Raw genomic sequence first — 12,303 nt, forward strand, 5'->3', positions numbered from 1 at the left:
CCCCTCGCCGCCACCGGCTGCTCCCGCCGCTTCCAGCCGCCCGCGGGTGGCGGCGGCCCGCGGCGAGCGCACGGGGCCCGGGGCGGCTCAGCGGACCCGCTGCCCCCCGAGGACCGCGGAGGCCGCAGAGCCGCCCCGGAGGAGACGCGGAGCTGCCCGGTACCGCCCGGCCCGGCTCAACCGTCGCCACCGCCCCGCGCACAGCCCGCGAGCTCCCCAACACCGGCGGCAACCCGACACCGCCGCCCGCTCATTGGTCGGCGCCGCCAGCCCCGCCCCTTCAGTCGCGGCCACTCAGGCGCCGGCTCGGCCCGCCGGGCGCCGAGAGCCGCTGCTGTTTGGCTGGCGGCCGCTGTCGATCATGTTGAGGGACGGGCCGCCCTGCCGGCCGGGGTCCCGCCCCTTCCCCCTAATTGATATTATCGGAGCGCGGCGCGGGCGGCCGGGCTGCAGTCGGGGCTCGCAGGCAGCCGGCCCGGAGCGAGAGCCGGGCAACGGCGAGGAGGAGGAGACGCAGGGCAGCAGCAGGAGGAGGAGGAGGAGGAGAAAGGCAGCCGGGAGGGAGGGAGCGCCGAGCCAGAGCCTAGCAGAGCAAATTCTCCACCGTCCTCTAGCACCCACCAAGCGGCGGCAGCGGCAGTGTCTAGAAATACATAGCTAGAAATATAAAATAACCCCGTTCCTGCACCATGGTTTTTCAAAGTAGGCTCCCTTCTTGGATTATTTTGTGCTCCGTCTGGCTGTTCCGCTTTGCACGCACGGGGGAGGCACAGGCTGCAAAAGAAGGTAAGGTGATGCGGAAAACAAAAGTTTGGGCTTATTTATTGCCTTTTGCACGCACAGTCCGTGCGGCGGCTTAGCGGAGAACCTGCGTACGATTCCGAGCTGCTTGACACCCCCGCTCCCCTCCCCCCGAAAAAAAAAAAAACATTTTATTTTTTCTTCAGTGGAGGGAGGGAGGAAGAGGGAAGGCATGCACCGGGGGTGTGCGTGCGGGTGTGTGAGGGACCGGGACAGCCGCCTTTCCTCTGAGGAATGGGGTTTGCGAGGCGTTTGCACGTGATGTAAAGGCATGGGATGGGGCGGGGGGGAGCCCCCAGGTCGGAGGCTGGTGCAGCGGCTCCTCACTCCCCCCACCCCACCCCCCAAACCTGGGCAGCCCTCGCCCCCGCGAGGAGGTGCGGGAGAGGCGGGTTTCCCTCCTCCCCGGGGGCCGGGGGCGCGCTCCGGGGCCGCCGCCGAGTGGGGGGCTCGGGGCCGCCGCTGTCGGAGCTGGGGCGGCCGCGCAGGGCTCCGCGGGCCTGCAGCGCTCCGGCCGGGCCGCCGCTGCCCGAAAACCTTGGGAGGGTGCGGGGGGGAAGGGGGGTGCAGCTGCGGGCCTGCCGGGCGCGCAGGCTGCGCAGGCATTAGCGGGTGCTCGGCGGCGGTGCGGGTCCGCACCGTGGGCGCTACGCACCGCTCGGCCCCGCCGGAGGCAGCGAGGGAGGTTTTGCACCATCTGCGTGTCGCGACGGGGCTGCCCAAACCCCAYCAATCCCGCCCTGGTATCTCCGTACGGCGAGCACTGAACATTTGTTTCCCCCGCGAACAGAGAGGGAGCGGGCGATTTTCTGTCTGATGTGACTGTGAAAAATAAATAAATAAATTCTCAAAGTCCATTCGGGAATCTTTTTCTCATGCTGAGAAAAKCCGAAGTGATTTAACGGGGCGCCCTGCTCACGTTTGACAGCCAAAGACCAAGGTCCATCCCCGTCTTCTGCAGCGGGGGCGAGAAGAGGGAAAAGGGGGGCATTTTCGGAGCATCTGCGTATGTATGCATGTGGGTACCCCCCCCAGCCAGATACGTCAATATTTTTCATCAAACCATTGGCATACAGTAAAATACCACTTCGAGCCTGTAGCTGGAGCTTAAAAAAATCCTCAATTAAAATGTCCTCTGCTCTTAACAGAAGAAGGCGATGATGCGAGTGGAGGGGGGAAAGCGGAGAGAGTCTTTTCTCAGTAACGTTTCGAAAGTTTATTTAACGGGGCTGGAAAACACGTAGGCATACACACACGCAGGGAGTAGTAACGCGTGAAAGCGCGACTGGGGCCGGCCGGGCGGTGATGGGGAGCGGAGTACAGCCGAGGAGGAAGGAGGGATGGATGGAGGGAAAAGTGCACACTGCCTGCCCTGCGCAGAGCCCCGGGATGTGGGGCTGCGCTCGGGGGCGGTAGCTTGCCCTGCGTGTGTGTATGTGTGTTTATGTGCGTATGTATATAGCATGTGTCTGTGTAGGTATGTGCATAGTATATATATACTATGCACAGTATGTAGTATACATAGTATATATAACGTTTATAAATATTTTATAATTTATCTCTATGCGCGTACCTATCGCTTGGGAAACCAGCCCAGCAAAAGGAGGGTTGGGAGGGGGCAGGCAGTGATTGATAGCGGCTACCTGCTGCAAGCTCGGAAAACTCGTGATGAAGAAGCGCGTGTCGTGAGGGAGGAAGTAACTTTGCTTCGCCYCCACCCTCCGGCCCCTCCGAAGTGGCGGCCAGCGGCCCCGCGCAGCTTCCCACCGCTCCCCCTCGGSGTACGGAAGAGAGACGGGGAGAAAAGGAGGGCGGAAAAGTTTCCTGACTTTCTTTCCGTGGCTGCACAGAAGGCCCGGGGGGAAGATGCTGAGGATGAGGAGGGGGCAGGTTAGCTCGCCTCCCCGAGTGCGGAGGTGRCCCAGCTACCTGTGGGGCTCTGCGAGCCGCCTCGCACCCGCGGAGGGAGCTTCTCGCCCCGGCACGTGATTACGAGCCACTGGGACGGGACGGGTCGGGACGGGTCCCCCGTCTTTGCCTCCCCAAAACTGAGCCCGGCGGCGAGGGGGGTCGGCCCGGCACGAGGGCAGCGCTGCGCGCAGGCGAGCGGCCGCTGCTCTCCGCCTGCGCGGGGCCCCGCGCCGCGCTGCGCTTCGGGCGCCGTTTTCACGCGTCCTTTCCACGCTCGCGGTCCCGCCGCGCCGCGTTTCGGCCGCGGGGAGGGGGGCCCGAGCAGCGTCTCCGCGGCGCAAGCAGCGCGGCCGCGGAGGGACGGCGCCCGCCGGGGGTGGTGGTGGCGGGGGGGGGGGCTCACCCCTCTGGGCAGCGGGGCTCGCTCTTCCCCCGTTTCTCAGCAGTAAAAGGGCGCTGCAAAACCCKCTCTGGCGCGGCGTTTTCCCCGCGGGAAGCACCGTGCCCGCTGCCCGGACGGGAAGCTGCTCCCTAACTTTCCCCGTGGCCGGGAAACGCTCCGGTTTTGCATGCAAGGGGCCCTAGCAGAGCAGTGGGCTTCGTGTTTGTTTTTCTTTCCGTCGGGAGTGTGTGCCCGCGCGTTGCTAAGGGATGGCGAACCGCTGCCAAATAAAAGCGGTAATGGATTGCAGCCGCGGAGCAGCGTGCTGGTACTGAAGCGGTTAAAGCTGTGCGGCCCYTTTCTCCACGATCAGTAGAAACGTTCCTGTTTAACAAGCCATGTATCCCACCTGCTTTTCGGTAGAAAGTACTACGAAGTAAAGCCTCTTGGATCCAAGCTTAATGAAATAAGCAGATAATCTTTTTTTTTTTTTTTTTTAAGAGAAACTATCAAACTTTCTTAATGACTAGCCCCACTTTTTTTTACTGAAATATAGGCCTGGAAGCTACTGCTTTTGTGTTCAACTAATATTTTAGCTATTACTGCATGAACTTTGAAATATATTTGTTTTAAGTCATGTGGCATTTCTAGTAGTTCTTTGAAATTGTGTATTCAATTCCACTGGGACAAAGAGCCTAAACCAGACCTATAGCCATTTCAAATGATCTAATAAAGTTACCTTGAGTTGAAGTATTAAAACTCACATTGAAATTACTATAATTAAATTCTGTGTATAAAGTTATGTATAGCTTTATACATAAAATGTATTCAATATGCTTAAATATGAAATGTGCCTTTTCATGCAACCAAAAAGAAGTGTAGAGCTAAATATGTGATTTTGAAGAAGGTATCTTCCAAGTGTACCAAACTTAGTTATATGTCTTCTCGCTGTCCAGCTTTGGCTCTTTGAAAGAATGTATTACAACAATTTATTTCACATAACTTTTGGGGCATCTCAGGCTTAATAATCTATGTACCATTTGAAAGTCTTACAAAACCTCACAGTAATATGCTAAGAAAAAAGAATATATCTATAATCAAAATACAAAACACTTTTTWAAAAAATATATGTTTGCAGGTAATGGAACATCAGCAATGTTTCTTTCCATATGTAATGTCTAAATATTTAACAGCTGGTTTATTAGGCTATGATTAGCTACTTTTTTGAAGCAGAGTTATGTATTGCTGAAAACAACTTAACTTTTACTAGAATTTATGACTTTGTAGAAGTCTCGCTGAGATATATTGACATGAAGATTTTGGTAAACAATTCCTATAAAGTGAATTAATCTGTTTTTTCCTAAATATTATACTTTGAGTATGCAGTATGTGAGCTAACTCCCGAATCTCCTATCTTCTGGAGTCCTGTTTGTCATATATTTGTGGAGCTACTAGTTTAACACCTAAAGGACTTTTTTTTTTCCTCCCTCTTTCTCACTCAAAAAGACCACTGCTTTCATAGTGGAACCTCAGGTAAGATGTAGGGCTAACCATTATCTAAATCAATTTGGATTGTGTTGATTTTTTTTAATAGCACTTTATAATAACCAGCACATCGAAAATGTCCTTCCTAGGACAAAGGAGATGAAAGGATTATGGATCTTAATGTCTGAATTTTAAAACTTCAGGATCCTGAGATAAACAAAACACTTATATCTAAGCAATAAAATTTTTAAGATTAAAGTGTTTCTGTATATATATATGGATGATACATAATCATTTAATCAGCTATTTCAGGAAATTAGTGTTTATGATTTCAGATAATACCTTTTCACTAATTAATATGAACAAAAAATACAAAAATTCTATTATGTTTCATAGCCAAGATTTTTCCTAAGTTAGACTATTTATTTTGTTTTTTATATCCCCATTTAATAATAATTTCCTCTGTTTGTTAAATATAATATTATTTTTCTTTTTTAGTAATATTGCTGGACTCTAAAGCACAACAGACAGAGTTGGAATGGATTTCCTTTCCTTCCAATGGGGTAAGTACTCTGTGCAAAAATTAAATTCATAAAGATGACTAGGTATTTTCACAAAAGCAATTGAAACGCTTGCTTTAAACTAGTTCTTCCTCATATTTTTCTCAGTAATTGTGGGAAGTGTTTATGGCTCTTTCTTTTCTAGAACAAAAAGAAGTGTACATCAGGTTACAGTGTACAAATGTGAACTAATTAAAGGGAAGAGTCTCTTTAGAAACTCACCAAAATGTTCTCAATAGCTTTCTCTTTTGTAGTGTAGTCCTTTGTGGTGTACCAGAAAGCTCTCTCTATTTATAACAGTGTTTTAAAGCACTTTTTCCTTCTTTCTTTAGAAATAATAGATTTATTTCTGTGTGGAAACTTCCTAAAAATGTTTTTCATTTTCTATATAATGAGTGATCATAAATTTGTTTATGATGTTTTCTTTGTAATTGAGTAGCACAGACTGAAACGCTCTAAAATATAAACATTTATACTGTGGATGTGTTTGAAATGGCATTCCAGACTTGAAAAATCCCCACATTTTGAGGAGCTTGATATCTGAAACTAGGCTCCAATTATGTGTTTCAGGCCACCTCCGGCTTACTTACCAATTAAACTCAGGGCTCTTCATGAAATGTACTATTGTGGTGTATCATTATCAAAAAAAGAAAAATTTAGTAAAATCTGCATTATTGTCTGTATGCAATCAGAACTGAGACTTACTGCTTTCATCTCAAATTAAAACTGATAGAAAAGCACACCTTCCTCAGCTCTTGAGGAAGAACATTTTCGGAGATATACAGTGCAWATATTGTCCTACCTTAGTTCAGTCTGAAACATCATAAATTACATGAATAGTTCTTATTCATGAAAACAGTCTTACAGAATCCATTGCAACTCCCTGCATGAACAAAAATTGGGGGGATCAGGCCCTTAATCTTCAGCGCAGTAAGAAATCTGGAGCCAGAAGAGCATGAAGTGTGAGTGGGGATATAAGAGTGTAACAAATCCTTTAAATAAGAAGAATGAAAATCTGAAAGTCTCTTTCTTTAAAAGCAAGATCGTAAAATCAATGCAAGCATAAACTGGAAACAAATCTGAGGTCTTTAGAAAGAAAGTAATGTGAGCTCAACACTTATGATGGCTAATAACTTCGGCATTAGCGTTTTGCATTGATTGAAGCCTTTACTAGAGGTATTTGAAAGATTAGCTTGGTGGCACTTGTATTAGGCTCACCTGTAGATAATGAAGGACATGTCAAAGCATGTTACACATGTCAACGTACTTAAAGATGAAAGTAGAGTCAAATTCAACAAACAGTAAAAGGTGGCTTTCAAAGGTAGAAACCAGTTCCAAATAGAAATTAAAAGCGAACCAAAACTAATGGATGGATTCATATATGTAAGGATGTCCAGAAGTAGTCGTCTGTAAGTTAACTAAAAAAATACCATTTTAATAATATAGTATGGGGAAAAAACGTTTTTCTCTTATCCAATTTTTTCTTGCTATTCAATAAAGATTTCATGAGAAGAAACACAGAGAAGATTCTTGAGAGAAAATACTGCATCATCACGGAATACATCAGGCACACGCTTGTTAAATGTCTCGCTCAACTGCCAATGTTACACCTAACAGTGATATCAAACATTGTCAAAGTAACGGAGAGATTAACATATCAYATGTTACAAACCAATAGAACGGGATATATTAAAAGTCAATTGCACRTCTATCATGATACATAGGAGCAGGATAAAGAAAAGTTGAGTTTTCTTGCTGTAAACGTATCATTAAATTTAGTCATTATAAAAAGACTCAATGAGAYGTGACCTCAGATGGAGTAGGCAAATACATACCCTGAAATACTAATAAGTTTTTTTTATGTAGAGAAGCGGATATACTTTTGATAGGCTCCTTGGAGTAATAGCTCTGTGATTACTTAATTAGCTTGTAAGTCATAATTCCATATATTTTTAGGAAACCCTCCTTTGATGACTGTGGGAAAATATGGAAGCTAGACTTTAGGTGTTAGTACCAGAAATAAGATAAAGTAGAGCTACTTTTCTTTCGCTTGCATTATCTCAGTTTATCATTTTGTAATGTTTTCCTTGAATGAAACATCAGAATTTCTCTAATACAAGTTAGCTTTCTATAGCAGGCTCTTAGCCCCACGAAAGTTCACTTATTTTGTGCTAGGATAAATGGTTTAGTTTTTTTTTTTTTTTTAATATATTTTGCTTTGGGTTTTTGGGGGTGGATGGAGATAGGGATTAGGATAAGTTTTGATGGGGAGAACACAGTTCAGTCCACATCAGAGCACTAGGATTCAGATTTTGTTGACCAATGTGTTCGAGTGCTTTAACTTTAATGGTACCATGCTTCCTCAAATTGGAGTATCTCCTTGCAGAATATGTCYTGGTTTTATGGGGGAAGATTGCTTGGACAAAAACAAATGTATGCTACCTGATATGAAACCAAGATGTAAAAATCAGTAAAATTTTAGATTTTGTGCCTTATATATATACGCTATATATTTTTTTCTTCTCTCCACTGTGACAAGCCCCAGTCTGCGGCCCTTTTTCTCCTTCTCTTATTAATACTATAAGTGAGAGGAAACTATAGCTTGTTTATCTTTAATAAATGTATTTCAAAGATTTTTCTTCTGCTCTGAGATGAATACAGTTCCATATGTGATAAGTTCAGTTAACTTCATGAGCATTTCACCGTATATTTCAATTATTGAATACCATATGTATGTATAACAGAATATACCACATCTATATTAACTTTAACTCTTTGAAATGCACTTTGATATTTACAACTTCTGTGCATTTCAGCATTTGCAGCCATGATATATTTTGTGGTGATAACTTCCAGCATCAGTTTATCCACATCTGCTTTGTCCTGGAGCAGTAGACCAACATTAAAATGATCTCATTTGCTGTCAAATAGGCTTGCAATGTACTGTACACTGTGGGGCTCCCGGTCTGGGAAACCCATGCCTTCCGTGTTGGGTTACCAGCCTAAGGAATGTCAGTAGGCGCTCAATCCTGCAGCAACTCTGAGTATGCTAGTGCCCCAAAACACTTAAGCACATGCTTACCATTAAGCTCATAAATACTGCCATTGATCTTAAGCGCGAGCTTAAGTGCATTATTGACTCGRGGCCAGAGGGCTAAGTGCCATAAGGAGAAGTATGGTTGCCTATGTCATCGGGTAAGGATAGCTCAAAAAGACCCCTAATTTATTACAGCTGCAGTTTCTGCTATGAATTAAATGTTACAAGAAATATGAAAAAAGATGAGAGACAGATACTGTTTTAGTTACACCTGTGCAGATTTGCCCTGTTGATTTCAGTGGAAGGTTTGCTGTTGCCAGAGGTGCAAATTCCTATGTCGCCAAATTATGTTTAAAGATGACAGGATTATTACACACCAGTTTTATATAGTTGTTATCCTAAGGGAGGAACAATAACAACAAAAAAACAGTCTTTAAAACAGTAAACTTTCAATCATATGGGTTGTTCGTAATTAAGTATGTAATCTCATGGACTTCATTTGAACGGCCAGGGAAATGAAGTTTGATCCCTTTAACATGGATGCAGCCACTGAACCAAATGTGGGRTAAAGAGCTTCCAGTCAAGTTTGTTGGTTGTAAGCAGAACAGAATATGACTTGGAGTGAACAAAAAGGAGGCCATCAAAGTATTTTCTCACCTTCAGATTTTTAATTCTGTATGCCACTTTCATCATTTGTAGTAAAAATCACGATTTATATATTTTAAGACTTTATTAGTAGTAATAGTAGTAGAAGAAGAAGAACTGAAGTTCAACTGGATGTTTTATGTACACAGATATATGTCAAGCTAGACAGTTTCAGTTTCTAAAACTTCACTGGTTTTAGATTTCTCTGGAAATAAAGTTGACTTYGTTTTGGTCTTTGCTTATCCACAACCTTAATGAAATGTGGTTAAGCCCAGTATATAACCAGAACTTGGTATTTTAAACAGCCTTTTCTGAAACTCAAGCTTTAGAGTTGTGCAGATGACATGAAAATGTTTTTTAAAGGTTTATGTATATATGGAAAAGACATAGTGGGAGAAAGAACTTGCAGCTGCGTTAAAATGTATTCTCTTCATTTTGGTGTATAAGAACATTTTAGTAATAGTCTCCTTTTTACAAAATCTTACTGTTTAAAAAGGAATTGTATGGAGTCTTTTCAGATATGCAGTAGTTACATTTTGTGGCATCCTTGTTTTGTATTGCTGATTTTTTGTTATTTTTTTAGTGGGAAGAAATTAGTGGACTGGATGAAAACTACACTCCTATACGAACATACCAGGTATGCCAGGTCATGGAACCTAACCAAAACAACTGGCTTCGGACTAACTGGATTGCAAAAAGCAATGCACAAAGGATTTTTGTAGAACTGAAATTCACTCTGAGGGATTGTAACAGTCTTCCTGGAGTTCTGGGGACTTGTAAAGAAACTTTTAACTTGTATTATTATGAAACAGACTACGACACTGGCAGGAATATCCGAGAAAACCAATATGTAAAAATAGACACTATTGCAGCAGATGAAAGTTTTACCCAGGGTGAYCTTGGGGAGAGAAAAATGAAACTTAACACAGAGGTGAGAGAAATTGGACCTTTGTCCAAAAAAGGATTCTATCTTGCATTTCAGGATGTAGGGGCCTGCATTGCTTTGGTCTCTGTCAAAGTCTACTACAAGAAGTGCTGGTCCATCATTGAGAACTTAGCTATTTTTCCTGATACAGTGACTGGCTCAGAGTTTTCCTCTTTAGTTGAAGTACGAGGAACTTGTGTCAGCAGTGCAGAGGAGGAGGCTGAGAACTCTCCGAAGATGCACTGCAGTGCAGAGGGAGAATGGTTGGTGCCTATTGGAAAGTGTATCTGCAAAGCGGGATACCAGCAGAAAGGAGACACGTGTGAACGTAAGTAAACATACAAGCTGCTGTAGTATCTACACTGCAGGTTATGTTCTACCCTCTCCTCCTACTTTCCTCCCCTAGCCATATATGCCATTAGTCTGCTTTCAGACCCTTACTCTGTAAACTTCACATTGGCTAATATAAAGCAGTCATCTTTTCTGGATATGGAAATCATCAGTTGCTTATTGTATTTTGAAATTTAAAGAAGAAAAAAATGGAGCAAAAGTTGTGTGAAGCATAACTTATCCAGAACTAACGTTGTAAAGAGGTTAAGCTGGTGTTCTTCATACTTCTTGGGGTAATGCTGAGCAAATATACCTGTTATGGAACACAGTATTAACATTCTCTGATATGAATATTTAAATAATTTGTGCTTTCATATGGTCTGTGACAAATTATAAGAAAATTAAAACAGGAGATAAACTTAGAATGAGGTATGGTTTCTTTATAGTGGTAAGAATATACATACAATAAAAAGTGAGTTAAAATTTGGTGTCATAAGTATATACASATTCAGACAGAAGAGTTTCATTTTAAATCTTTCAAACAGAATATCAAGTTACCAAAACAAGGTATGCTTCTCTTTCTACAGTATCTTTATATAGAAAACTAACTCTAAACCTTTGGCTTGCCAGGGGATCACATTGCTTTGCTTTAAATATGAGCAAATTGGAGACTATTGAGCTGTACTTTTGAGTTGAGACTGATTTAGTTACCCTTAGTGCTGCTGTCACTAGGGCTACGTGTTTAAGAATGTGTTGCTTAGCAAGAGAAAAGATATTTCATTGTCTTTGCTTACAGTAAAATCCAGAGAATAGGCAGTTTGCTTAGAGACTTATGTTTACACATTCATTTAACACAAGTTATGTATCATTATATTTTTGACATAAGATAGAAACATTTATCTTTGGTGAGAAATGTTGTGTGAAAGTCAGAAAACTTGGAAAAAAGCTCCACAAATCTGTGAAGAGGTAAAACCTACAAAATCTCAAAACTAAACCTGACAGCAGTCACTGAGTCTGAGATGGCTGTGTGAGGACTTCAAAATCTGTGCAGGATTGGGGTCACTCAGAAAGAAAGAGAGAAATCATGTCCTATTATAAATAAGATATCCTTAGGGACGTGGGGGGAACAAAACCCCAAAATCCTCGATCATATTCCTGACGGGTTTGTACGAGGAAATTTGGTGTAAGGCGAAGTGAGTGGAGCTGATTTGAACACTTTGTAGCCCTGCACAAATCTCTCATTGCTATGTTGGGAAGGGATGAAGGCTTCTACACTGTGGAGGGTGATGTCATCAGGAATAATCCTAATGCAAAAAACTGCCCACAAGAAGCAGTTCAGTAGACTGCATTAAGGCTCTGTTAAAAATATTAAGTATTGTGTCCCACTGAAGCTTGTTTTGACATTTTCAACTGTTTTTTTGAGTAATTGACTTTTTTTTCCCTTTTCTTAGTTAACTTGCTCTTGTTTAGAAACCTAGACATGATTTATATAATTATATCACACTAATTTTATTTGACTTTCAATAGAAGAAAGCAACTCTCTGAAAAAGGAAGCTGTGTACTTTGGAACGTGTTGGAGGGTAGAAGGTGGGTGGTAGGGGTGGGATAAAACATAAGAAATCAGCGTTTGGTAACTGGAATTCAAGTAAATTGTTTATTAAACAGGCTTCTTAATTTCTAACCACACTGATGTTGACAAAAGAATTAAATGATAACTTGTACTTGAGAATAGTAGTGTGTTCATTTGCAAGAACACTTCCTATTTTTGGCTTGCTTCCAAAGCAATTGCTAAGCGAATACGCCACTCTGGAAACAGTCCAGAGGATCATTTATGGCATTTTTCCTCTTTTCTTTCAGTGATTCTGTTAAGAGTTTGAAAACAAACTCTGGCCCCATATTGAGGCAAGTTAATGTACTTGAGAGAGAAAAGGTGGGAGGCAGCCACTCACCAAGTGCCTGCTGCTGGCAGCTTGGTCCCAGAGTGATCTGGGTGACTCGGTGGTTCACGACGGTGGTTGGAGTCTGTGATGCTTGTTAGCCCTGTCTGCGCTTGGGGATGTTATTAAGTATGATCAACTACATAGTGACCGATAATACAGCCGGCACACTGATACAGCGTCTGTTTTTTGTGACAGATACTGAGCGAAACTTATCTGAACATTGACACTAATGCAACTGGCTATCTGTTACTGTCAAGCTGTGTAACAGATCAAGCAGAAGCAAGCTG

The 12,303-nt window shown here is 43.4% G+C and overlaps 1 protein-coding gene across 1 annotated transcript; it reads left to right on the top strand.

Annotated features, from left to right (window-relative positions):
• Positions 1–458: 458 nt before the first annotated feature.
• On the top strand, positions 459–10,241 carry LOC146592845 (ephrin type-A receptor 7-like). Its single transcript, XM_085310315.1, has 3 exons — positions 459–786; positions 5,078–5,142; positions 9,405–10,241. The coding sequence occupies exons 1-3, from the start codon at positions 690–692 to the stop codon at positions 10,080–10,082; spliced, it is 840 nt and encodes a 279-aa protein (XP_085166441.1). The 5' UTR covers positions 459–689; the 3' UTR covers positions 10,083–10,241.
• Positions 10,242–12,303: the final 2,062 nt, after the last annotated feature.

The sequence above is a fragment of the Rhea americana genome, unplaced genomic scaffold, assembly GCF_003343005.1.
Source record: "Rhea americana isolate MKP2758 unplaced genomic scaffold, rheAme1 scaffold_316, whole genome shotgun sequence".
Taxonomy (NCBI): domain Eukaryota; kingdom Metazoa; phylum Chordata; class Aves; order Rheiformes; family Rheidae; genus Rhea; species Rhea americana.